The sequence below is a fragment of the Amphibalanus amphitrite genome, unplaced genomic scaffold (genome assembly GCF_019059575.1).
Source record: "Amphibalanus amphitrite isolate SeventyFive unplaced genomic scaffold, NRLGWU_Aamphi_draft 000041F_arrow, whole genome shotgun sequence".
NCBI lineage: Eukaryota > Metazoa > Arthropoda > Thecostraca > Balanomorpha > Balanidae > Amphibalanus > Amphibalanus amphitrite.
In genome coordinates this window covers 1,111,827-1,139,217 of record NW_024881537.1, presented here as the reverse complement: position 1 = coordinate 1,139,217, position 27,391 = coordinate 1,111,827, and the positions used below count along the sequence as shown (strand labels likewise).

Here is a 27,391-nt window from a genome sequence, read left to right as displayed (position 1 = left end):
CACCAATGACCTTCGAGAATACTAAACTGGCGAGTAGCTTATACGTGATCAATAAAATTGCTGCACTTTCAGCCTGAGTTCCCGAACAAATACATTTTCCTCTTCACTATTTAAGTTATAGCCTTGGCTGTGGAACGGTTTACATAGCTTTGGCTGGAACCATTCGTTCGTTTTGGAACTCACAGGACACAGATATTAATATTTCAAATGAACGGAAAAAACATCAGCTGGAGCTGAAGAGTGTTTTTATACAAGATACCGTTTTTATATACCTTGAGTTGAGCTGGAGGATCCTCTGATTGTCCTCATCAGATTTCAAGGAGGAATTGTAGGTATTTCCTTTTTCTTCCTCCTTTCTCATCAGATTCACAAAGAAAATTGAATTTCATTTTTCAATCTGATGATGGCCTATGGTCAATATCATTGTGAATTTAAGATTCAACCATATATTATGACTATGTATAAGACTATTTTTGAACATTGTTTAGCCTTTTTTCTTTTCAGTTGTACCAATTATTATGCACACATTATCCCAGTTAACATAGCATATTTCACGAGGCTCTAGCTCGTTAACATGGCGATAATTTTGTTGCAGTGGTCTTCAAATATTTAGAGGGGATCATTTTGTAAATTGTTAAGCACCATTGGCATCTTTTGCAACATCACGTACAGAGATATAAGCTTGCAACAAACCCTATGTAAATGCTATTATGTGGAAACAGTCTTTTTTTTCTTTTTCACAGTTAATAATCTTTGTCCCTACTGTAATTCAAATGAATTAAATGCCTCATATTTGTTGTCAATTTCATTTGGCAATTTCATTGCTAGGATGTCTTTGGTAATCCATTTGCAAAACCTGTCAACAATTCACTGAAAGTCTAAACTTATGTTTTAACCTGCAGGCCTTGTAAAGATGGGTAAGGAGAAGAAGCATAAGAGGCACAAATCTGATAGAAGAGAGACATATGAAGGTAAGACCTTGCTCAGTAGACAGTATCTAATGTTTAAATGACTTACAAGATATTGTTTCAAATATCCAATTGGGGTGTTGACAAAACTAAAATATGATATTACTGAAATGGTGTATAATGAACGGGGCAATTGGGTGATGAATGCACCCAAAGCAGATCTTGTCATTGCTTGTTAGGTAGGTAGTTATGTAGCCCTTGAAGTGTAGGAACTCTAGATATTTAAGCTTACATAATGCTTGAAACCAATGTTATTTATTTTGCTGTGAGAAAACGTTTTAGGTTACATCATAGATGTCATTAGGGTCACACACCCCCACGTCCTGCTGACTGGCCGCCGTTTCGGTCAGCAGATCTGCCGGGCGGCCGTCCGCTGGCCGGGCCCAGCTCGGGGCTGCGCCTGGTACTGAAGGTAGGCGTCACGCCGGAGCACGAGCCGAGCCCGGCCACGCCGCCGCCGTCCGTGGTGGCGCCGCTCCGACTCAGCATGGCCGCCATCACGGAGGCCGAGACGCATCGCAAGGAGAAGAAGCACAAGAAGAAAAAGAAAAAAGACAAGGATCGCGACCGCGAACATCGCGAGAGGCACAGGTCCAAGAAGGTGAGGACTGTGTTCGAGGCTGTCTGTATCATCTCTAGAGCAGCTGCTATTCAGTTTAACCCAACATTTCTCGATATAAAGGGGTTGATACCAGGCAAAGGTCATGCTTAAAAGTATATAAACATTGCGGGCTCGTCTCCAGTGTGAAAGCTTGAGAGACGAACGGTGACCGTGACAGACAGATGCCTTCCGGTAACTTTGCTACTTTCCGCTGGTTTGCTGCTGCCAATCGCTTCCTTGAAAAATCGTCGAGAATTCCTGTAAACGATATGCTGCTGCCGGCTTCTCATCAAGCCACCGATCATTCGGTATGAGTGAATGTGACTACTGGCTGGTAGATAGAAGTACGTCAGCTAACTGACCGCTGTCGTTTTCTCCGTTGCCAGGAGCGTCGTCACGCCGAGTCGGTCCACCCGGCCAGCACGGAGGACTCGGCCTCCCGCCTGAGCTCCAGCACAGAGCCGTTCAGCCAGAGCACCGCCTCGTCCCCGGAGCCGGCCTCCGTGCCGCCGCCGGCGCCGGCCGCCGAGACGGACCTGTGGCGGCCGCCGGGCCCGCTGTCGGAGCCGGCCTCCAGCCACCCGTCCGCTCACAGACACAGCAGCGAGCCCCGGCACGGAGAGGACCACCAGATGGAGCGGGAGCTGCCACCGAGCGACGATCAGGAGGGCGAGCTCGAGCCGGGGTACGATGACACAGCAGAGGTGGGACCGCGCGGATATGAGCCCGGTCCAGAGGACGGGCTTGGCCGCAGTCACTCCGCCGGCCGCGATCATGAACTCATTCACAGTCGCGCGCGCAGACACTCGTCAGGTCACGGATACGACCGGAGCCAGGGGCACGGGCTCAGTCCGGGGTACGATCGCAACCGAACACCGGACGAGCCGCCGTATGAGCCTCCTCACCGCGGCGCCCAGTCGGACAGTGCTTACCCCTCCGAGGGCCACAGCTCAGCACCGTACGACGCGTCCGAGGCGGCGCCCTACCACCCCGGCTACCCCGCCGATCACCCTCAGCAGGACCTCCAGCCGCCGAAGAACTCGCTGCAGAAGTTCCTCGAGTACCTGTTGCGGGGTCTGGAGAAGCGAGACACCCAGCGGTTCTTCCGCGCGCCGGTGACGGACCTGCAGGCGCCCGGCTACTCGAACGTGATCCGCCACCCGATGGACTTCAGCACCATGCGCGAGAAGGTGCAGGCCAACATGTACGCCACAGTGGCCGAGTTCCAGGTGAGAACGGGGTGGCGGAGAGGGAAATGTTTTTCACTGGTTTTGAGGTGATATTCCACGGTCATTTCGCGAATATTCCTTGCTAACGATGTTTCAGACATTGATTACTCCTTCGCACGGATCTTTCTTTCAGATAACTGAAGGTAGTGTAATTTTTTATTCATTATCAATGTGTGACTCGTAGTCAATTCTAGGCCTAGGGACTAGGGAGTTCATAGTTCTCTTGTAATTCCTATTCCCCTAGCAGGAAAAGTGGATATCTGCCTTATCGGAATACCTTTTTCGCGCATTTCTACGGTCGACTTGTCCCGATGCGCCTTCCTGTGATTAACTCAGTGTCGGTGTTGACTTTTTTATCGTCCCTTGCCAGAACGACTTTCGTCTGATGTGCACCAACGCCATGGCCTACAACAGGTCGGATACCATCTACTTCAAGGCTGGCAAACGGCTGCTGCATATGGGAACGAAGGTAGGACACGTGGCTGGAGCTGGAGTCTGGTGACTTGCTAGTTAATTTTGTTCAAGTGCAGAGATCTTATAACAAGTGGCCGACTTTGGGGATTTAGATAACGCGTTGTTTCACTCTCATGTCCAAGACTGTCCGTCACGCTATCAGCTTATATAATTTGCCGTCACGTCATCAACCGTACTCTTTCCTGCCCTCCATTCCCGACTGACCAGTTTGACCACCCGGCCTGCCCCTTCACCCTCCCCAGATGATGATGCCGGAGAAGCTGATGAGCCTGCGCACCGTGGTGCCGGCCATGCTGGACCTGGGCCCGGAGGTGCTGGGCTTCGAGGTGCTGCCGCCGCCGCTGCCGGCCTCGGCGGCGCCACAGGGCGCGCACATCACCAGCCAGCACTTCAGGTGAGCCGCGACAGTGGCCAAAGGACACAGGTAGGCCCGGGAGGGCCGCGGGCACGGGACGGAGCGGGGTGCATGTGTATCGTATGTGTACGTCCTGTAGGTACTCATGCCTATCGGTGTCTTTATGGTAGACTTTTTAAGCTGCATATATTTTTTTTTTTTTTGATGGTCTCCAGCAACCAGTTACGAAACATGCTGGCTTGTAATGGTTATGGCTTGCTCTGTGTGGTAGAGGAAGGTTGGTGGATGGAATTAATAGCGATTGGTCACCTAATGCTATATTTTTCGAGATTTTGTTTTTGTTTTTGTTTTTTTTTTTCACCGATATTGTGGTCTGATTCCTACCCGACATATATACTCATGGTCATAAGTTCGGGGTTTTTAATCACCATTGCTTTTTATCGACCTCACGGCACAGCCGAGAGATATTTTCCCTTGGAAACAAGCATAACCAGTAAAACGCCTTTTGGGCGAAGAACGAGCGAGCGAGACAGTGAGCCCTGCACGTGCGCAAGGGCGAGAGGGTACTTCCAACGGGCTTGTGCAAAGCACCCTTCTAACTGGTCGCTAGCGGTGTGCCAAATTTGAACGCAATCGGCCCAGCCGTTCCTGAGATCTGGAAGCGGCATTCTGCACGTGCGCACGTGCAAACGGGGTTCAAACTGACTTTTGCACGGCACCCTACTAACGGTCCCCAACCGTGTACCAAATTTGAGCGCAATCGGCCCAGCCGTTCTCGAGATCTGGCAGCGCCCCCTGCACGTGCGCACGTGCTGTAGCACCCCAACCTTAACCCGCGCCGGGCCGGGGGGGGGGGTGTTTGAACACCTCCCCCCCTTGCGGTTTTTCGCAGATATCTCAAATAACGGCGGCGCGGAGCGCCGCCGTTTTTGGCACACCTGTTCGTGCATCTTTTCCGCACATGTTGTGAAAATTTCAGACCCAGGTCACCTTAGGTCAGGTCACCAGGTCACGCCAAGTGACCTCACCTCAGAAAAAATAAGAATGCTAGTCATAGCTACACCGACTGAACGATTGCCTTGAAACTTTCAGCGATTGATTAGAGCAACACTATCTATAAAATGTTTATCTTGGAATTATGATATCGGTGACCTAAGGTCAGGTCAATTTTGCGGCCTCTCCATTATAAGTCAATGGGAGAAAATTGAAAAGCGTCTGTTTTGCACGAACGCTATTCTAGGCACTCTCAAACATCGAGATGTAGGTAAAATAGACACACTGAACCAGAAAATGGCAACTGTGACCCCTCGTTATGTCCCCGAGGTCATCTCAGGTCACGAACAGAATCTAACAGTTTTTCGATTATAACTTCTGATAGAGGAGTGCTAGAGCGCTGAAAACGCCTTAGATGTGTTCGGCTCGACGTTGCGGATCGACTGATATGCAACATGACCTTTTCCGGTCAGGTCATGACCTTGACCTGAGGTCAAATTTTCAAGTTGACCTTTCAAGGTCAAATTATAGTTCATTCGACGCGTCTCGACGAGAGGAACACGATGCTGGCAAAAGTAATGTCATAGCTCTTTTGAGTCAAAAGTTATTGCCGAAAAAACGTGTTCCGTAAAAACGGCTATTTTTGGAGTTTTTGCCCTCTGGAGGCTAAACTGTTGACCTGAGGTCAAATCTGAGAACATTACTCAGAAAGGTCTGTAAAAGGGCTATCGAATGCGCTTTTTTGCGGCGCTGTAGCTCTATCGGTTCCCGAGATAGCCGTTGGCAGTTTCCAAAATGTTGAAATAGTCAACATTTTACCTTTGGTGACCTCTGGTGACCTGACCTTTGACCTGACCCAAAAAATGACTGAAGTGTTTTCGTCCTTATTTTTGACGTTCTTTCGATTGCCGCTTACCGCGTGTCGCTACGTGGCCCAGGAGCCGAGTTAGAAGGGGGGTGTTCAAACACCCCCCGCGGCCCGGCGCGGAATCTCAGAGCACCGGCCCGGCGCGGGTTAACACATGCAGATGAATTATCTGATGGAGACCTAACTGTGTAGGTACCGAGTTTCAATTCAATCGGCCCAACCGTTACACAGTGGGGATTTTTCCGATCTAGCGCGTCTTAATTCCAAAAATCTTTTTTTTGGATTTTTGTTTATTTTTTGTGTCATTGGGGCTAAGAAATGTCTGAATTTTTCATATATGGCATTGTTTTATCTGTATGTCCACAGAAAGACTAGGTAAAATGCGCCCAAAGTTCACACTCATGCGTGATTACTCAATGGGCTCAGTAAGGCCCGAAAGTATAGCTCAATTTCATTGTCCTGTCCTGTTGGTTTTATTTTTGCGAGGTCTTAAAGTAGCATATCTTCTGAAAGGCATCTTTATTAGGAATGGAATGGCAAACAGAAAGTATGCCACAACTTTACTAAAGGTCACAAAAATACCATTTACAAAAACCCTTACATATTGAAGGAATGGTATTCTAAATAAATGTAGGAAATCAATATATATTACTGAACGGCTCTGGGAAAGAAAAATGGAAACCGAGGCCTTTAAAAAAGGGGAATATTTGTTTCTGGTCCCTAAAAAGCTGTTTCTGGCACCTAATTGCTGATCAGCCCCAAAATGCTTATTCGACCCTAATATCTGAATCTGGCACCTAATTGCTTCCACACAGCCTAAAGTTGCCAGATCGTCTAGTTGAACTCCGTATTTGCTGTTTGCTGATTCAGCACCAAAACCAAAACATCCAGCACCTATTTTATTCCACGTTTGCCTACCTAATTCGCGTAATCTTCCTGATTTTATGTATCCTAACAAACATGAACGTTGCATTCGGTGATGTCAAGTGCCATTTTCGCCAGTGGAGATAATGATTAATGCCATTTCTAGCCAAAAGAGAATCACTAGCCAGCTATGGTGCAGCATAGCAAGACGCTCCTATACCAGCCCGCTATGTATAGAGACTAGAGATTATTGCACCTTCAGCCATTTTAACGTGAAAAGTTTGGATCCGTCACTTCCAGCCAGGCTCTCAGGTCATAAACTGGAGTAAAGCAAAATGTAAACTCTGAACAGACATGCCACGCAACCGGCCCTCTTTTCAATATTATTAGCTTTCTGCAATCATCGTCTGACTCCATCCCGATCAAACGATAAACACAACACCAGTGAAGAGGCGCTACAAAAGGATATAGACTTGCTCCACTCTACGGCAGAGTCTTGGGGTCTAAGCATGAACCTCAGGAAGTGTGCCGTCATACGATTTAGGCGACGATTCCATGACTTCGAGCCCGGTGCATACACACTGGCTGGTGACACAATTCCCTGCGTTACGTCATGTAGTGACCTGGGTGTTATCATCGACAACGAGATGAATTCCATGAACACTGTGCCAGCATAGCAGCGAAGGCTGGAGGAGTTGCTCACAATTTCTTGAAATCGACCAGGTGTCGCTCGCCTGACTTTATGACTCATGTACTGAAATCTCACATTCGCCCCATTCTCGAGTACGCGTCACCGATCTGGAACAGTGGCTATGTACAGGATCTCAAAAGATTAGAGTCTGTTCAAAGGCTCTGGACTCGCAATGTGATTGGGCTCCGCAATATGGAATATGGTGATCGCCTAAAGGAACTTGACCTATTCTCTGTGAAGGGACGCCTCCTTCGAGCCGATATTATCAAATGCTGGAAGATTTTTCACGGCCACAGTAAGATATCCCCGGAGATCCTCTGGGATCTGGAGGCCGACAACAGAACGCGCGGGCATAGTAGAAAGATAAAAACGTGTCGGAGTCTTATAGATGCAAGGTCACGGTTTTTCACCCACAGAGTCGTGCGCGATTGGAATGCCCTCCCAGATTGGCTGGTGAACGAGGAGTCCCTGGTGCAGTTTAAAAAGGGACTGAAAGCCGCACTGGGAAGTAGATTGTACGAACACACAGGATAGGAGAAGGCAAACGATTCAAATCTCATCCTTCATCCCCCCCCCCCCAGGTAAGCGCCCCACCCTTCCCAAGTTGGGGCGGGGTTATACGCGCCTGGGCTACCTATCATATTCCGCCCCTACCCCCTATGTAGCTGCTGCCCGCCCTTCTCGAGCTGGACCGGGTGGACTAACCTAGGCTACCTTTCCTTCCGAGAACGTATCACATTTCGGTACCCTCTTTTCTCATTTACATAATTGATCATCTTGTCTAGGATTCTGGCACTTAAAACACGCACCAGTTTTCCTTTTTCAGTGTTTTACAAAATGCAGACGCACCATTCCAATTCCTTGCCTGAGGTCCAGCCATCTGCCCACCCAAGGAATTGGCGCGTCTCTGCACGCAATAGGTTTCCACTCCTTCCTTTACGAGCCGAGGTTGTGGAAACCTAACAGGTGAGTTTAACAGGTGAGTTTAAACGCAGCATCCGGTTTCTATAGGGGCGTTTGACTGACCGGCCACACAATAACCAAAAACAAAATCAAAGCTTCATGCACACATATGACATAAGTAAGAAACGGATGAAAAAAGGCACAACCACGGCACCTCGGCGCGGCAAACAACGGACAATGTCCCACGCAAGATCCCGCGTTTCTTCAGCGGCCTTGAACGGAATGAAAACATTACATTTCTTTTTTGGAGCTAATTGATGACGTCAAAAAATACAATACCCGTTTTAATGGTCAAAATCGAGACAATTACTCACAAAAATGTTTCCCTTTAAGCATTACAAATAAATGCTTTTGAATATTTAAATGACATTGTTTTTTTTCAAACAAATCAATATTATTTGCTTACTTAAACGTCATATACAATGCTGAGATCACTACGGGGCTGTCTTAGAGTGTAGCTGCACTGGCAACCTTTAGGCTAGACTCCAGGGGTCATTATACCAGAACAACATGATTCTACCAGCCAGTAGTTCATTTTTCTACTAGATTGGTGCTACGCTCAGCATTTAGGTGCCAGATTCAGAAAAAAGAGTAAGGCGTACCGATGAATAGGTGCCAGAAACAGCTAATTAACGTCATTTTCCATGATTGGTGCTGGTATCCGCCAAATAGGTGCTGAGGACCAATTTTGGGGTGAGTCAGCTTTTAGGTGCCAGAAATAGCTTTTCTGGGACGCAATTAAATGGCGTCCTTTAAAAAATTGTAGGCACGAGGCGTAGCCGAGTGCCGGAGATTTTTTGAAGACCGAGGTTTCCATTTTGTTTATTTATACGTCCGTGGATATTTCCCATACGTCGTTTAATATCTATTCAGAAACTCACAATTTAATTATTGAAATCATCTTTTTCAAGATTTTTATCAAGAAATCACCAGAACTGTAGGTCATCAACCCGTGCCGGAAAACAGTGCAGGAAAGATCACGTGCAAATGTTTACCGCACGGCTAGGATAATGCTAAAGGGATATCTCGGCGTATGGGAACAATGTTTTCCACACTTTTCCACTCCGAAACATATCCTATCGAATTCGCCACTTTCTCCTGCACAAGACAACGCCTAGTTTGGCTGCCGAAACTTGCCTGAACACGGAATATTCACATTAGAGTATCTTACTACCTACCCCACTCTAGGAGCGCTAGGGCAAACAGTGCGATATAAGTATGTTCCGGACATAGGCGAATAATTTTACTTCGTGATCTATATGATGCATATTTTCTGAGACACATTCATTAGGAATAGGATGACAAGCGTAAATTATACATACCGTAACCTTATTCACCCTCGCACTTGTGGGGAGGGGGAGGGGGAAGGGGTCGGATAAAACCCCATGGTTTTCCGCAAATTACTCGCGCAAAAAGCGGCCGATCGCGTCAAAACTTTCGGTGCCCTCGAGCTCATCAATTTTACATCTAACCTAAAAATTTCATGACTCTGACCCAACTGACCTTTGACTTGTGGCATATTTTTCGAGACCATGTTTGGCCGGAATCGCGATTCGGCGTATGCCAGCTCACATTATCCGCGGTTTCCAGTCTTTTCTGGTTTTAAGCGTCAGGGACGTAGCCAAGGGGGGGGCGGAGGGGGCGCCCGCCCCTCCCTTGGGGTCTTCAGGAGGCCCCCCGAAAGGATTCAGGCCAACGTGGGCCGAAGGCCCACGTTGGCCTGAATCCTTTCGGCCTGAATCCAACGTGGGCCGAAGGCCCACGTTGGATTCAGAGAGGGCCTCCCTAGAGAGGAGGCCCCCTTAGAGAGGAGACCCCCTGAAGAGAGGAGGCCCTCTGCAAAAAGGAGGCCCTCTGTAAAAAAGAGGCCCTCTGTAAAAAAGAGGCCCTCTGTAAAAAGAGGCTCTCTGTAAAAAAGGAGGCCCTCTGTAGAGAGCAGGCCCTCTGTAAAGAGGAAACCGTCTGAAATCAGAAGGCTCTTTGAAGAGAGGAGGCCCTCTGTAGAGAGGAGATCATCTGAAGAGAGGAGGCCCTCTGTAGAGGAGGACTCCCTAGAGAGGAGGCCCCCTTAGAGAGGAGACCCCCTGTAGAGAGGAGGCCCTCTGCAAAAAGGAGCCCTTTGTAAAAAAGAGGCCCTCTGTAAAAAAGAGAGAGGAGATCGTCTGAAGAGATGAGGCCCTCTGTAGAGGAGGACTCCCTAGAGAGGAGGCCCCCTTAGAGAGGAGATCCCCTGTAAAGAGGAGACCCTCTGCAAAAAGGAGGCCCTCTGTAAAAAAGAGGCCCTCTGTAAAAAAGAGGCCCTCTGTAAAAAGGAGGCCCTCTGTAGAGAGCACGCCCTCTGAAAAGAGGAAACCGTCTGAAATCAGAAGGCCCTTTGAAGAGAGGAGGCCCTCTGTAGGGAGGAGATCGTCTGAAGAGAGGAGGCCCTCTGTGGAGAAGGAGTCCCTCAGTAGAAAGGAGGTCCTCTGTAGGTAGGAGGCCCTCTGTAGAGTGAAGGCCCTCTGAAGAGAGGAGGCCCTTTGCAGAGATGATCAGATGAGATCCTCTGTATAGGGGAGGTCCTGTGTAGAGAAGAGACTCTGAAGAGAAGAGGCCCTACATAGATAGGAAGCCCTCTGTAGAGAGGAGGTCCCTGTAGAGACTAGAGAGGAGGCCCTCTGTAGAGAGGATGCCCTCTGTAAAGGAGGCCCTCTGGAGAGAAAGACACCCTTAGCAGAGAGGAGGCCCTCTGTAGATAAGAGGCAATCTGTAGAGAGGAAGCCCTCTGTAGATAAGAGGCCCTCTGTGGGCAGGAGGCCCCCGGTAGTCAAAGACAGCGTCGTATATTAAGTACATAGGAGTGGAGGCCCACTGTAAGCAAATTACCTTCTGGCTTCTGTTCCCTGCTACTCTCTATAGAGAGTTCTCATTTCTCACTATAGTGAGAACTGAGAACTCAGGAAACTGTACAGAATAGAATCCCAACCGCGTCGCCGCCCACTGTAGGAAGGGACAGGGGAGGAGGTCCTCTGTAAACAGAAGGCCCTATCCTATGTAGACAAATTATTTGTATAAATGCGCTCAGAGAAATCTTGCCGGGTGCCGTCAACGGTTTTGCCGTCAACGGTTTTACCTGCAGTGGCCGCAAAAACTGCCAAAATAGCCGATATTTTCGGAAACCAGTTTTCGGCAATAACTTTCGTCTCAAAATTTGCACGAACTTCCCTTTACCAGCATTGTGTTCCTGTCGTCAAGACGTGTGGAATGAACTATCAACTGACCTTGAAAGGTCAACTTGAAAATTTGGCCTCAGGTCAAGGTCATGACCTGACCGATAAGGGCTAAGTTCCATATCAGTCCATCTGTATCGTCGAGCCAAACACAACTAAGGTGTATTCATCGCTCTAGCATGCCTCTATCAAAAGTTATTCGCGAAAAAGTCAGATACCATTGGTGACCTGAGATGACCTCAGGGTTATAAAAAGGGGTCACGGGTGCCATTTTCATGTTCAGTGTGTCAAAGATACTAGTAATTCAGTGTTTTAGAGTGTTTATAATGACTTTCGTCTAAAAAGGCGCTTTCAATTTAAGATCGCAAAATTGACCTGACCTTATGTCATCAATATCAAAATTCCAAGACTTACATTTTTTTTCATTTTGTCGCTCTTGTGCATTTGCATCTCTGAAAGTTTCAAAGCGTTTGGTCACTCCGTGTAGCTTTGGCAGACATTGAAACTTTTTATGTAGTGAGGTCATTTGACCTGACCTGGTGACCTGAATTTAAGTGACCAGGGTCTGAAATTTTCACAACATATGTAGAAATGATGTAGGATAATGTGTGCCGCGCCGCCGTTTTTGAGATATTCACGGTAAACTGCAGGGGGTGTTTAACACCCCCCCCCCCCCGGCAGGGCGCGGGTTAATGCATGAACACAGCAGCCCATTTCTGTAATATATAGGTACCTGTGGCTGTGTTGGTATTTTTACGATGGATGCAACTACCCAAACCATTTATCAGACCGTGGTGATATTCCCATAGCCATGCTTCGCACAACTCATAATAATTTATTTGACCGGGAAATTAATATATACCTATCCATCGATTGTTTGTTTCATCTACGGCGTAAATGAAGCAAACCACCTGGACCTAGGAAAATTTACTAACGAAACCATGTTTAACTTACAGCAAGTAAACGTGGCATCACTCACACAGAAAAAAATTGATAACCGTATAGTTTCAATCTTGCAGACGTCAGTCAGGTCAGAATCGTGACAAGCCTATTGGAAAATATAATGAACTGTGTCCTGCTTCGAGAAAACGAGTCAAAAGCACCCAATTCTTTCTGAATTACGTCAGATTATCTGATCTGTAAACACCCAGGTGGCAGTTACTGACAGGGGCACCGGGAAGGATCATCTGAGGTGAGGTGAGGTCATCAACAGTTTTTAGCCAATAAATCACGACATGATGGGGGTAAATAGTTGTTAGTGTACCAAACCGTTCGCCTGGTTATGACGCGCCGATTGGTACCCAGTGTGACCTTCCCAGGTCAGATTTTGAAGTTGACCTATCTATGTAGGTCGTTATAAACCATGTTATTTGTTATGACCTCTGGCGACCTCAATATTGACCTGACCCAAAAAAGTTGTTTACAAAAGTTGTAAGTCGTTCAACGAACTATCAAACGCCGTTGCCGTTTGTCGCTACGATTCGTGCTTTTCGAGTTCTGACGGGGGCCAAAAAGGCCCCCGCCCGATTCAGAGTCTTTCAGAGCCCGCCCGGAATACGGTTAAGCGCTTGAACGATATATGATAATACACCAAGTGTTACTCTGACCGTCATCCAGTATCCACCCATTCCTCGCAGATCCTCCCCCTCCTGCTGCGGTCCGGCCGCCGCCGCCGCCGCCGCCGCCGCCGCGCCGGTGCCAGAGGTTTTTTTTTTTGCCAGTTACCATGCCACTCGGAGACTTGTGATATGCGTATGTTTCTTACCGCTGCAGCGGTAAGAATAAAGAAACATACCAGTGCGCTGGCCATATGAAAGCTGAACAAAAGTCTGCATTATGTTGTATATGTAATTATGTAGGCATGAGACCCTCTGTAGAAAGGAGGCCCCTTTAGGGAGGAGGCCCTCTGTAGAAAGGAGGCCCCCGGGATTCCTCCGCCCCTCCCTTGGCCAAATCCTAGCTACGTGCCTGTTAAGCGTTCAAATATGTGAAATGATGTTGATGCCATGCATTATGGTGGGTGTCAAGGTCACGTGAAGATAAAGTCAAGGTCAAGGTCAACCTTTGATGACCTTGGTTCGCTTTTTCGAGTTTTACTTGTTTCTAGGGTAGTTTTTGGTGCTGATTTCGAATTTAGCAACCATTTGAATATTTACGAAGTAGTTGTGGTGCCTTGGTACCATGTTACGAAGCTGTCAGTAGTAGGTGACACCTACTATGGATGGCCGGTAGGACGCCTACTGGTTGATCTGACCTGACCCGACCCGACCTGGCCTAAATACATTAAGACATCGTCTGTGATCAAAACTAACATGAAATTCGTGATCAGCACCCCAAAATACCCCGTAACACCCTAACTTTACGAAGTTTGAAGAGGTCTTGATTTCCCAACTTGAGTTGGGTCATTAAACTGACTTGGAAAGTCAACTAATGACCATGGACTTTGAAATTGGATATATTCGGCCTCATATTCTCGTCATAGGCAGCACGCTTGATTTTTCCGCGAAGCTCTAGCTTGATCAGGGGCCAAACGGCTGAGCCGGGGGTCCAATTGAACCCCCTATACTATGTTAACCCTCGCATGTGTGCGGCGTTTGCCAGCTTCTAATGTGTAGGGGGGGGGGGTCGGTTGGACCCCCCCCCCTTGCCGTTTGGCCCCTGATCGAGCTAGAGCTTCGCGGAAAAAACGAGCGTGTTGCCCGTGACGAGAGGAAGCCGATGATACCCAATTTTAAGGTCCCAGGTCATTGGGTGACCTTCCAGGTCAGGTCAATGACCCAAAGTCGGGAAAATCGGGACCTGTTAGAAAGTCGTAAAGTGTGGCTGCTAAGGGGTTTTTCGGGGTGCTGATCACGAATATCGTGTTGGTTTTGATCACAGATGATGTCTTTAAGCATTTAGACCAGGTCGGGTCAGGTCAGGTCAGGTCAACCAGTAGGCATCGTGACGGGTATTCGTAGTACGTGTCAACCGCCTCTGACAGCTTCGTAACATGTTACGAAGGCACCAAAACTACTTCGTAAATGTTCAAATGGTTGCTAAATTCGAATTCAGCTCCAAAAACTAGCCTAGAAACATGTACAGCTCGAAAAAGTGAACCGAGGTCACCCGAGGTCACCAAAGGTCAATGACCTGACCTGACCTTCAGGTGACCTTGACACCCACCCTAATGCATGGAAGCAACATCAAATCACATGTTTGAACGTTTGAAACCACGAAAAGCTTGCAAACGCGCGGCTAATGCGAGCCGACATACGCAGAATCGCGATTCCGGCCAAACATGGTCTCGGAAAAGAGGTCACAGGTCAAAGGTCATTTGGGTCAGGGTCATGAAATTTTCAGGGTAGGTGTAAAATTGATCAATGTGAGGGTACTGAAAGTTTCGTCGCGATCGGCCGCTTTTTACGCGAGTTATTCGCGAAAAACCATGGGGGGGGGTCCATCCGACCCCCCCCCCTACACATGCGAGGGTTAATTATGCACATTTATGTACAGGTAACATTCTCACCAGAACACACCAGCCAACATCTGTGCACAATCTGGCTACAATACTGCCTATGGTTTGCCCTCTACGAATAAAGACGTGCTAGATCGGAAAAATCCCCACTTTGCGTTGTGCCGTTATTGAGGTTGCAATTTTTGGGGTTCTTAAAAAATGTCCAACTTTACCACGCGCCACGTGCGGTGGTTGGCAAGAACGCATGGTGGCCATCACACCACAGAACTTTTACGTCCAAGCGACATTCAGTAAAGAAGACCGCTTGTCAATCGGATGTCCCGTTCCTAAGATATTAGCTTTTGAAGAGCGTCCCCACGGCCGGCCGGCCGGCCGGCCGCTCATACTCAGGATTTTCCCTTAACCCTATTCCTGGCGGGGGGGGGGCTCAGGAGCCCCCCCTGAGGTATTTTGGTTATTTCTCCCAAACGCGTTGAGCTAGGAAGCTCAAATTTTCTGACTTTTCCTAAAAGGCTTCTACGCAACATGTCTGAAAATTTTGAGTTGATCTGACCTCAGGTCAGGTCACCAGAGGCGGTTTGGTGACCCTACCTCAGAAAAGTTTGCAATCACGCCAGAGCTAGAGTTTTTGACCGATCAATTTCTTCTCTTCAGGCTTTAGTTAGGGTACCAGTATGTGCAATTTGTATATCTCGGAATTTTGATATCGGTGACCTAAGGTCAGGTCAGTTTCGCGACCTCCCCATTATAAGTCAATGGGGGAAAAATCAACTCCCTGTTTTTACCACTAAAACGGGTCGGAATGGCCCCATATACCATACATGACTTCATATACGATCAACCTTCACTACCTTGAGGTCTGTTTTGCTGTTGGGCAGCTGTGAGGTCATGTGACGTCATCAAAGGTCACCAAAGGTTTTTGGCCAATAACTCCGTACATGAACAAGATACAGACGCGTGGATGGTCTCATTGTGTTCAGCTCGTCAAGACGCATCGAATGATATACATGATGACCTCGAGGTCACGTGACCTGAGGTCAACCTTTGACCTTGACCTTTCGAGGTCAACATATATATCATTCGATGCGGATTGACGAGAGGATCACGATGATGCCCTTAGTTTGTTCCTATCTTGACTAATTCGAAAGTTATTCGAGAAAAACTCTCTCCATATCTAGCGCCGCCATTTTGACTTTTTCGACCCCTGTGACGTCATCTTTGACCTGACCTGAAAATGACCTTAGTAAAAATTGTAGATCTTGACCGTGCGTATCCGATGCCGTTTACCGTTTGTCGCTGCGATGTGTAGTTTTTGAGATCTGAAGGGGGGGCCGAATCGCCCCCCCCCCCCCGCCAGTTTCTTGTCCCGGCGGAGCCCGCCAGGAATAGGGTTAACCCGCGCCCGGCTGGGGGTCCTGGATTTCCACGCCCTGCTGGGGGGGGGGGGGTGTTTGAACACCCCCCCCTTCTAACTCGGCTCCTGGGCCACGTAGCGATACGCGGAAGGCGGCGTTCGAAAGCGCGTCAAAAATAATGACGAAATCACTTCGTTCACTTTTTTGGTCAGGTCAAAGGTCAGGTCACCAGAGGTCATTGAAGGCAAAATTTCACCGATTTTCAGGTCGAATGTCGACAATTTCCAGGAAGCCAACGCTTAACTCGGGAACCAATAGAGCTACAGCGCCGCGGAAAAGCGCATTCGATAGCCCTACTAACGCCCTTTCTGAGTAATTCTCTCATATTTGACCTAGCGTCAACGGTTTCGCCTGCAGGGGGCAAAAACTGCAAAAATAGCCGTTTTTTTTCGGAAACAGTTTTTCTGCAATAACTTTTGACCCAAGCCTTGTACGAGCTTATTTTTACCAGCATCGTGTTCCTCTCGTCAAGACGCATCGAATGAACTATAACTTGACCTTGAAAGGTCAACTTGAAAATTTGACCTCAGGTCAAGGTCATGACCTGACCGGAAAAGGTCATGTTGCATATCAGTCGATCCGTATCGTCGAGCTGAACACATCTAAGGCGTTTTCACCGCTCTAGCGTGCCTCTATCAAAAGTTATTTGCGAAAAACTGTTAGACACCATTCGTGACCTGAGATGACCTCAGGGCATAAACAGGAGTCACGGACACCATTTTCATGTTCAGTGTGTCTAAACCACTTGTAATTCAGTGTTTGGGAGTGTTTATAATGTCTTTCGTACAAAAGAGGCGCATTTCAATTTTCTCCCATTGACTTATAATGGGGAGGTTGCAAAATTGACCTGACCTTAGGTCACCGATATAAAAATTCCGAGATATACATTTTATAGATACTGTTACCCTTATCAATCGCTGAAAGTTTCAAAGCGATCGGTCACTCGGTGTAGCTATGGCAGACATTGAAACTTTTTATGAGCTGAGGTCACTTCAAGTGACCTGGTGACCTGACCTTGAATGACCTTGGTCTGAAATTTTCACAACATGTGTAGAATTGATGTATGATAAGGTGCACCAAAAACGGCGGCGCTCCGCGCCGCCGTTTTTGAGATATTCGCGAAAAACCACAAGGGGGGTGTTCAAACACCCCCCCTGCAGGGCGCGGGTTAATTCAGTATGAACTCGCTCGCTCGCTGCGCTCGCTCGCTCGTAACAAACTCTCAATTGCCCAATATTTTAACTGCTCTGTGAATGGGTCGCGGGCCAACTGGTGCATCTTTCTGCCTCTGCTGCTAGCTGCCTAGTGCCTACTGCCTACCATGCCTACTCTGCCGAATATCTATGCTGTAGGCTTCTAACCGTATCACCCTGTGTGCGTGTGTGTGTGCCCGGCAGTCGGTTCGTTTTCAAACGGCCGTACGTTAGGTTAGAGCAGCTGTCGGGCGCCGCACAGCACGCCGGGAATACCAGGTAGGGGCGCGTGTTCGACCCCGGGCGCATGCTGCTCGCGCTTTGAGCTTTGCACGGAATCTGGGGCTCACAGGCGCACGCGGAAGGTTGTGTGAGTGATGCACAGAGGTTTGTGTGTGCTGTGTCTATTTAATTTGTATGCGTTTTTCGGGTGTGCTTTTCTGAGTGATGACACGATGAAGTGCTCCTGGGCGTGGTGACCTCCGGGCTCCGTAGTCCAGACGCCATAGACCCCAAATAATTATCGTCATTCGTCATCAACATAAAAACGTTAAAAAGTTTCCCCGGAGTTTCTCCTCATGGGTTGCAGATAGAAGGCGGATGTTTTCTAAGGTTTTATATGTCGTTCGACGTCGATCTTCACATTATAACGATGAATTTTCCTCCGTGAGCTTCTCCTAAACCGCGTTTTTGTAAGCCTGGCATATTTTTTCCAACGGTAATGCGATACTTGACATCAAAGACTGGATTGAACTTTGGATGGACTTCATGTGAATGATTTGTTTGAATAATCGTGTTGTGGTTTGTGGATATAACAAAGTTATATCTTTTTGACGACGTTTACAGCACCTTACACACCCCGCACTGTTCTGTGATGCACTGTTTGAAGTCGAGTGGCGGAATACGCGTGTCCCATCACTAACACCATCGAGCACCGCCCATACCGTGCCGTGTGTGGGTTAACCTTTGCTTAAACTAACCGCTGGCCGCTGTAGCTGTATGGGCGTTTGTGGTGTGGCGTTTGTTCTACTGTATATTCTGGTGGCGGGCTATTAAAACACAACTCGTAGTTAGCTGGTTGCGTAAAATTTGTCTTGCCTATTGATATGCTTATTGAGGCTCAGTGTCAGGTTTAGTGTATATATGTACTGGTTTGCCCTGATCGGAATGAGTCGGTACGCCATCTCAGCCGACCGCTGTTTCGGTATACATATGGTGACCGTTTTGTTTGAGCGCGTCCTGGTATGATAGCAGTGTGTTCAGGCTCATTGCGTACGTACGTTGTGGGAGCCATGCCATCGTCCTGTCATGTGTTCTCGTACGGGGACCCGCAGTTGCTTCTATACACGAACCCCAACTCTAGACGTCTGTCCTGTCCAGTAACAACCGATAACATTGATATCGACTGCCGGTCCCTGTACAAGAGCAGCTGAGGTTTTCTGTGCGTGCCCTCTGACAGCTTATCCTTGTTCCCTGTAAGGGTGCTGGGACAATTTACTCAGGGTCGCTGTACAGTAGCAACTGCGGGTCCCCGTACCCCAAACCCGCATTGTTCGAAATTTTCATTCGTTACCATCAACCTGATTTTAGCTGAGGTGTGCTTACCTTGTCAGTGACAGCGGTGTCAATGGTGTCTTACTCGCTGTGATTGGTGGTTGCCGATTGTACACGGTCTGCGATTGGTTACCGCTGGTCGTTCGCCGTTTGTGATTGGCGTAATACTGCTGTTCGGGGCCATCGCTCATGGTGCATTGCCCGTGATCGGCTGACTGCGTAAGCTGCTGTCCTGTCATTGGCTGGCTGATTGTATTCCCGCTATGTGATTGGTTAACCGACTCCCTCGCTCGTTTGTGATTGGTCTAGCGCTCCTGAGCCGGTGGATGAGGAGGCGGAGGCGGCGGCGATCCTGAAGCAGGCTCAGGAGGCGGCTAGGAAGGCTGCAGAGAAGGTCGCCAAGAGCAAGAAGGCTCCTCAGGTGCGTTATAGGCCCATGGGGCTGGGGTGGGGGTGTGGGGCTGCTTAGCTGACTTGCAGTTGCTGTGAATGAAATAACTGTTTTCTGAATGAAGTTGAGCAAGTTTTCCCTCGGATTCGGGCCCGACTGACACGCAGTGGCCGGCTTCCGCAGCTGGGTTTCCTGCGGCGGCAGCCAGATGGCAGCACGACCATGTCGGTGCTCACGCCGGCGGCGGCGGCGGAGAGCGCCGAGGAGCCGCCGGACAAGACGTTCTCGCTGGGTGTGATGACTGGTCGGTTTTCCCACGGCTCTCCGTACCTGGCCGGCTTCAGGGAGGACCGCAGAAACCGCGCCAAACCCGGTACGTACGCCGTGAACCGTCCCTTCCGCAGAAATCGCGCCAAACCCGGTACGTACCAGGGCCTCGGCTAACATGTTAACTGGTGGGCCAAATGGCCCACCAGTGACCCGAAATGGCCCACCAGCTTCAAAGATTTGGCCCACCAGCAAATTTCCGAAAAATCTAAGTTTTCACATTTTTTCACATTTCAAATTGAATTAGCAGATCTTATCCTATCGTACATTTTCAGGCTGTAAAGTACCCATCGGTGAAACATATTGTTGTGAAAAAAACTCAAACTATTGTTTGCAATATCCTCTTGGGGTAAAAAGTGGACTATAGTGGAGTGGACCCGCAACTTTAAAAAAAAAAAATCCACCACCTACGTCTTTGCTGTATGTCCGGTGTGCTCAACCGGACACCACCGGACATGGAACGGATATTAACGGATAACAAACGGACGTCCAACGGAAACAAACGGACATCACCGGACGCTGACAGTTCCAGGGGCGGAGCTTCCTATACAAGTTGGTGGGGCGGCTGCCCCACCAACTTGGTATTTTGCCCCACCAATAAGCGTTTTGCCCCACCAACTTTAGCTGATTTCTAAGACTTTGTTGCTTTGCAAATTAATCTTTTTTTCGCATTGAATAGCTTTGGAACGTCTGGTTGATGCAAAATGATATGTCTGTAATGATAGGAATTGATTCAATGTGGCATTTTATTCAACTTTATAATCGGACATTGTGGGTTTGACGACTTTTTGCCCCACCAACTTCCCTGGAAAAGCTCCACCCATGGACAGTTCTCGTCCGTTTCTCGTCCGTTGGTCCAATCCGGTGAAGTGTGACCGAGGCTTTAAATTTTATGCAATAATCGTGAAAGACGTCTGCCTCTGTCAATGACAGATAGCGGCTTCCAGGCGATCGAGGTCTGCGAGTGAGTTCTTGCAAGCTTTCCGCTCGATCGAGTGGTTGCAGTCACATAAGCATCTGCCGCAGACCAGTCGGTTACAAGAAAAACTACGAATAAAGAACAGACCAGTTCAGACGGTCGGGGATAAGCCTGCGAGCGATCTCAGACGGCTCGCCGATAGACACGATATAAGCCAGAGTCAAACTAGAGGTAGTGTCGGTGACTTCCAGCATATTGAAGTCTGCAAGCGATATTAAAACCGTTCACAGTCAGCGTTCCAAAAATTTCTCATTTGGGCTGAAGATGACACTCAAGAATAAGAATGGATAATTTTCCACTCTCACATTTTGGGTGGCTAGAATTTTCCACACAGACACCCAAGAGAAATCTGTAGTTTGGGACACTGTTCACCACAAATGTACATAACTTTTTTTAAAGAAAATATTTAGGGCTTTTGAGTGAATTCTTTTCCATGCGACACGCAATAGGCTTAATGATCATTTTCAGAGATGTTGGGGTTGCTGCTACAACCCCCTTTTGGGGTTCCTGCTACAACCCACTTTATATATAAAGTTGCACTCGTGCTGTTCACAATTCCTCCCGATCCACCCGACAACGCCCGATCCCGTCCGACCGCTTCCGAATCTCCGACTAGTCGGCGAGCGATCCACTCAGGGCTCGCTGATTTTTAACATCCGACCGGCCGTAATTTATCGTCCAGAGTTTTATAATATGCGTCAATATTTTGTGCATACTTATGCGATTTTATGTGCACCGCCGGAGTATCACCACTGAGAGGGTTGTGGGTCCCTGCTCTCTCCTCTCGGCTCTCTCTGAACAGTCGGGGGGGGGGGGGGGTCGAGCCAGTTTTTTACATTTTTTTAAATGCCATCCTGACGTTTTTTTTTTTGCAGAATAAAGTGGCCGAAATCTGGGGAGAAATCGAAAATTGGAGGGGGGGGGGAGGGCTATGGCTACGAAGGTCAGTCCATGTCGCTACCCAAGTGGCCCACCAGTCAAAATTCCTTAGCCGAGGCCCTGGTACGTACACCGTCCCTTCCGCAGAAATCGCGCCAAACCCGGTACGTACACCGTCCCTGCCGCAGAAACCGCGCCAAACCTGGTACGTACACTATCCCTAACACAGGAACTGCGCTAGACTTGGTAGGTATACCGTTCCCTGCCGCAGGAGTCGCGCCAGACCTGGTACGTGCACCGTTCGTACCGCATTAACCGCGCCAAACCCGGTACGTACACCGTCCCTACCGCAGGAACCGCGCCAAGCCCGGCTGGTCCCCGCACCGAGCACAGGAATCGCGCCAAATCTAATAGTCGTCCCACCGCTAGAACCGTGCCCTAAGCCGGTTATTTCCTGTCCTTACCGCAGGAACCGCGCCAAACCTGTTTGGTAGCTTTAATGGATGCCACAGCTGACCGTGACGATCTTGGTACGAAATGTTCAACGATTTAGTTTTCCATTTTATCCGTGTTTCGTAAATTACACTGGACATGCACTCACCCTAAGCCTAGAATGCATAGCGGTGATGATGCCCAATTGCTATAGGGGTATAATGTTCTAATGTCCGCTGTCTATTGACCCATCTCCCGCTCGCTCCTGCAGTGAGGCCGGTCAATCATGGCGCCTACGGCTCGTTCGGGCCCTGGTACGACTCTGGCTCGGCCACCATCTCCAAGGAGGAGTCGGAACTGCTCGCACAGACCTACGGCGGTGAGACGGCGCAGCAGTACGCACAGAGGTGAGCAGTGAGCAGCGGCGGGGAAGGGAGGGAGGGGGGGGGGGCTGCTGGCACAGACCTACGGCGGCGAGACGGCGCAGCAGTACGCCCAGAGGTGAGCAGTGAGCAGCGGCGGGGAGGGAGGGGCTGGCTGCTGACACAGACCTACGGCGGCGAGACGGCGCAGCAGTACGCCCGGAGGTGAGCAGCTGCGGAGCCCGACAGGGAACGGGGGGGGGGGGAGTGGACGGCGCAGCAGTAAGACCAGAGGTGAACACTGAACAGCGCCTGGCTGGAGAAGGGGATGGAAAGCCATGGACTGGTGAAATCGAGATTTTGATGCCGCCGTTTAGTGAGATGTATTTTTCTCATCACATTTGTGCTTTATGACTAATGGCCCATGGGATGAGTTAGGGCAATATGCCAATTCCCTGTCCATGTTTTCCCTTTTCCACTACTCCACGCCACCTTCCCCACATATGACGTCTGACCCCCCCCCCCCCCCTCCGTCGGCAGTGTGCGCCAGTTCACCGAGGGCTGTCAGCTGGCCACACAGATGGTGGATAACCTGCTTGACATCCTGACGGAGGGCCGGCACCGGCACGCCCGCTACCGAATCGACCAGTTGCGCCACGTGGCCGGCGAGGAGCGCGCCGTCAACTTTGCGCTGGCCACGGCCGTGCCGACGCTGGCGGCGCCGCCCGGTCCGCCGGTCGACGTGGCTGCACTGCGCTCGCTGTCAGAGCTCGGCATCGACGTGAGATTCGTGGACGCCATCGGTGAGAACGGAGGGACAGGGGCTGGGAGAGGTTGGGCTGTTGGGGGAGAGACGGAATGATATCTTTGTGGCCCAGAGAGCTTTTCGGACCTGATTCACTTGATTTACCGTTTGTACCATTTGTTTTTGAAGTATAGCCGGCAAACGAATTGAACCTGCTGTGCTGTCTTTTTTTTTTTGTCAGCAAAACGTTTTGTGTCATCGCTATAAATCTATGTTACCAGTCATTTAACCTAGCTGCTACCGTTCACGATTCACACAGTCAAGCGTCGATTAATTATCACTTCCTTTCTGTTTCACTTGCCCTGAAAGTCGCAAGTCGGCCTCGGCGTCCTGTCGCCCTCCCCATTGTACTCCGTGTCGCCGGGACGCCCCAAGCCTTCACCTCGCCGCCCCCACCCCCGACGGACGCCCTAAAATCCATAACCCCACCGTTCGCCGCCAACCCCCATCCCCCTACCCCGTCCGCCCGACAGAGGAGGAGGAGCGCCGGTACAAGGACGCCCAGGCGCGGCTCCAGCATACCTCCGAGATGCTCGTCTCGCTCAGTGAGATGCAAAGACGCCGCCTCAGCCGGGCGCCCGAGTCCGGACCGGCGGCGCCCTCACAGAAGGAGACTGAGCTAGGTAGGTGCGCGCGGCTGGCAGTCTGTGTGTTGGTGTGGAGGGGGTGTTAGGTTAGGTTATTTCGGTCATGTTAGTTTGGGTGGTGATGTCAGTCAATGATACAGGATTATAATAATCTAAAATCCGTCAGATGAATGCAGCCGAGGTAATTGAGTTGCCTTAATATGGTGCTATGGTTGCCATTGTTTACAGTGTTTAGCAGCATTGTTTGCAATAGTTTTGAGTCAAGGAAATATCGCAGAACATGTGTATCAAGGTAGATGCAACGTCAGAAAGGCAGAAAATGGTATACGTTTGCGTTGTTGAAAACCGTGCCTTTCTTGTCTTTTGATGCGAAGGAGCACGCTCGATCCCGTATCGCTCATGATTCATTGCGTTATTCGTAATATTCCACTCACGATGCCCATTTTGCTCATCTTTGATGTCAGTACGAGATATTGCCTATACCGTAGTTGGCCAGAGTATCTAAATCCCACATCAAGCCCTTACCTGCGATTTCGTACTTCATATCTCTGGCGTCTAATCGCCCACGCTCCCCTGACGTGGTCTTCTGAACCTCCCACGGCCCGCTTCCCATGACTTTCACCTCGTTAAGACTTGACTTTATGCTCGGAAATCGGAATAACTCCTTCCGACACCATTCTCAACGACCAACCTCAAATCTCTGAAGTTCTGCAGCTGTTTGTCCTATCCCGATATGAGACTGCTAATCACCTTACCCGTCTACCCCCGCAGCCGAGGCGCTGGCCAGCAGCCTGACATGGATGGTACGTCAGAACCCGCCGGGGGACGTGGCGGCGACGGGAGCGGTGCGAAAGGCGCTCGGCGTGGGCCCGGTCGCGGCGGCCAGTCCCGACAACCCGAGCAGCCATGAGGAGGTGAGTTTAGGGACGGGCATAGGACAGTCACTGGCCCGGCCGCGGCCAGTCCCGACAACCCGAGCAGCCATGAGGAGGTGAGGTCTGCGGATAGGTACGGGACAGTTGAGGTACTTTATCCTGTAGGGTAAGGACGTGTCTCAGGAACAGGCAACGAATAGTTCTCATAACACGGGTCAGTCTTGGTAAGGTTGATTGGGCTCAAGGACAGGTATTTACAGGATAACGGACAAGATTTGTCCCGGCAGTCAGGTTTTAGGGGTAGATACAGCCCCAAGATTACTTTACTAATAGTACAGGAGGGTTGGAAGACAAACGCCGAGCAGTTAACATCGAATGACCCAGTCCTGAATGCAGGGTGAGCAGAGGCTTGGAAACAGGTACCAGACATATAAATGATGTGGGTATGTGTTGTCATGGGGTAGGCATGAAACGTGCAGATGCAGGGGAAGTCGGCACGGCAGGCGGGTCTCCTTACCCCGATCACGCGCCTCCGGCTCGCTGTAAAATCCGTACCTTTACCATTTGGGGTGGCATTTATTGCATACGATGCAGATAAGATAGAGCCACCGGTAAGTAAAAACCGATCGGCAATCGGTGCCGCAGTCGCCAAGTTGTTTGTATGCGTTGCTGGTTATCTTATGTCCTTTTCTTTTTCTTGGCATATTTGAGACAACTCACCTTACAAATGGTGCTCGCTCAGATACTCTCCAACCACAAGCGACATGGTTCTCAGGAAACGAATAGCAACCTGACCTGGCCACACACTGAACTAGGGTAGCACAGTTCATACTGGGGTGTAAACGGGCAATATGTGACCGATTTTTCCGCGCGTGTTGGTTGGTTGAAACCACAGACGGCCTAATCCACCTTATGACCTTCCGCTTGCTCCAACTATGGCGAGCTCTAAGGGCTTTAAGTGGTCCCAAATGACCCCAGCGCGCAGGCCGTACCTATAACTCGGCGAGGCGGCCCCATCGGTCGGGTAACGCAATTAGCCGCCGGGCCGCCCGGCCTTGACTCCGTGTGTTCGTGCGAGCCAGCCGTCCGTGGAGAGTGATTACCCCCGTGACCGAGTGGGATCCGCTGGAGTACCGCTGCACGGGGCTGGCTTATTTACAATAGCGACGGAGTTGGGTTCGGATCGGGATTTCTTATCTGCAGCGTGCTAGTGTGGCCACTGATAGTCGCGGAATTCCGCTCTGAATTAAGTGTCATCTTTTGCATGACCGGACGCCTTATCATGGCCTTATGTTGTGTTGTGAGAGGGCTTGAGCTGTGGGTGATTCATCGTTCCGTTTGAACGGAAATGATTTGCGCTGCTCATGGGCCGAAGTTCTGAAACTGTTCATTGAGACAGGGCCATTAAATATAAGCTTATTTGTAATTTCGCTCGATGTTCCGTTTCCTGTTCTTTGTTCCGATGACTGAAGCTGGCTGTTCTCTCCATGCTCCGTTCACTGATTTAGCTGACTGTTCTCTCGTTGTTCCGTTTACTGAAGTCGTCTGTTCTTCTCCTTCTACAGGTGGACGTAGAAGCCGTGTCGGCGGCGGCGACCCCTGAGGTTCGGTAACTTTACCTGCACCACCCGGAACCGAAGACCTCTGCGGTGCAGTGACGTCACCCGCCAGGTATGAAATCACTTCTCTCCACCGTGCATTATCGTTTGGCATCCGGTGGCCAGAGCTACTGCCTGCACTGCGAATGGGCCATGTTGCCAGGAGTCGTGATATTCCGGACTGATAGTCGATCTGGACGGTATACGTACCGACGCGTCGGTAGAGCGTTATCGCCATGTCACGCCGGCGACCACCGGCAGCGGAAGGCCGTTTCTATCTGACGCCCGCTGACGTCATGGTCCTGCCTCCGGCACTGCGGCGGGGCTCACCGTGACGTGCTGTTGTCATGGTATCTGCATCTGCAGGAGTGGCAGACTGTGGTGAGCTGAGGTTTTCATATGCCTGACGTGGTCCCACGTCGGTCCGTAATGTACAAAATGTGCAAAACGCTGTGATGTGCCAGCATGTGATAGTGTGACTACGAGTGATGTTTTGTTTTGATAGGGCGGCTGTGCGCCGTGATCTCTGCAGTACGGTGAACTAACCGTTTGTATTTTCATTGTTATTTGTGCGTTTTTGTAGGTGATAAGTGGTACAAGTACAGCCCACCGCTAAAGTAATGTAGGGTTTTACCAATCTCAACGGTTGGCTTTGACTGGCGATTGTTTACTGCGGAGTGATCGAAAAGAAGATGTCAATAGATAAAGTTGCAGCTGCAAGGGTGACGATACATATAAGCTACATTCAAAGTTTCATTGTAGTCTGGCTAATCGTTCCTAAGCTTCAGAAGCAGAACATACCCATGACTGAAACCACACATTACTTCTGCTGTGGACTGTACGTGAATGAGAACGTTTCATAATAAAGTACTCAGGTTGCATGGATAGGTACTTTTGGGTGCGTTGAACCAATGTGTATAATCCGATACGTTTGGGACTTTAGAATCGCTCAATGCTCTGTTTCTGCTTTTTTCTCGTCATTATATATTGTAACGCAAAAATATATTCTTCTAAGACCTTATCCGACTGATTTTCCGATTAGATAGACATGCGTAGCGGCTCATTCATGCTGTAGCCTGTAGGCACTCCGGACGAAATCGACAGCTCATTGCAAAACAAGGACGGACGGTAAATAAACGTGACGACTGAGGGGCGCGTCCCGAGGAAGTCGTGGGCAAAAATAAACATTCCTTTCCTGCACCTGCTTCTGTTGTCTGTTTATTTCTCTAGTCAAACGAAGGTATAATAACAAGATGGTTACAACTGTTTGATGGCCTAAGTTGACATTCAGTTCTTATTCTTTTTTCTGTCTTGAAACAAAT

The 27,391-nt window shown here is 49.4% G+C and overlaps 1 protein-coding gene across 5 annotated transcripts; it reads left to right on the top strand.

The window, feature by feature from the left end:
- The first annotated feature begins 112 nt into the window (after nt 1-112).
- Nucleotides 113-27,006, top strand: LOC122375763 (bromodomain-containing protein 7-like). Of its 5 annotated transcripts, none has more exons than XM_043355277.1 (13): nt 113-328; nt 903-971; nt 1,322-1,569; nt 1,956-2,798; nt 3,169-3,267; nt 3,515-3,666; nt 19,144-19,255; nt 19,409-19,598; nt 22,114-22,249; nt 22,745-23,007; nt 23,483-23,632; nt 24,368-24,510; nt 26,037-27,006. In XM_043355277.1, the coding sequence occupies exons 2-13, from the start codon at nt 914-916 to the stop codon at nt 26,082-26,084; spliced, it is 2,442 nt and encodes an 813-aa protein (XP_043211212.1). In that variant the 5' UTR covers nt 113-328; nt 903-913; the 3' UTR covers nt 26,085-27,006. The 5 variants fall into 5 exon arrangements, with proteins under 5 accessions (XP_043211212.1, XP_043211195.1, XP_043211203.1 ...); XM_043355260.1 differs by having other exon boundaries at nt 160-328; nt 1,319-1,569; XM_043355268.1 differs by having other exon boundaries at nt 160-332; nt 1,319-1,569.
- The last annotated feature ends 385 nt before the right edge of the window (nt 27,007-27,391 follow it).

Bases quoted from the DNA above. Each gene is read 5' to 3' on its own strand.
- LOC122375763 (XM_043355260.1), top strand. From the start codon at position 914: ATGGGTAAGGAGAAGAAGCATAAGAGGCACAAATCTGATAGAAGAGAG. The intron at 1,570-1,955 runs GTGAGGACTGTG...CTCCGTTGCCAG, and splicing joins AGAGGCACAGGTCCAAGAAG to GAGCGTCGTCACGCCGAGTC. The intron at 3,667-19,143 runs GTGAGCCGCGAC...TGATTGGTCTAG, and splicing joins ATCACCAGCCAGCACTTCAG to CGCTCCTGAGCCGGTGGATG.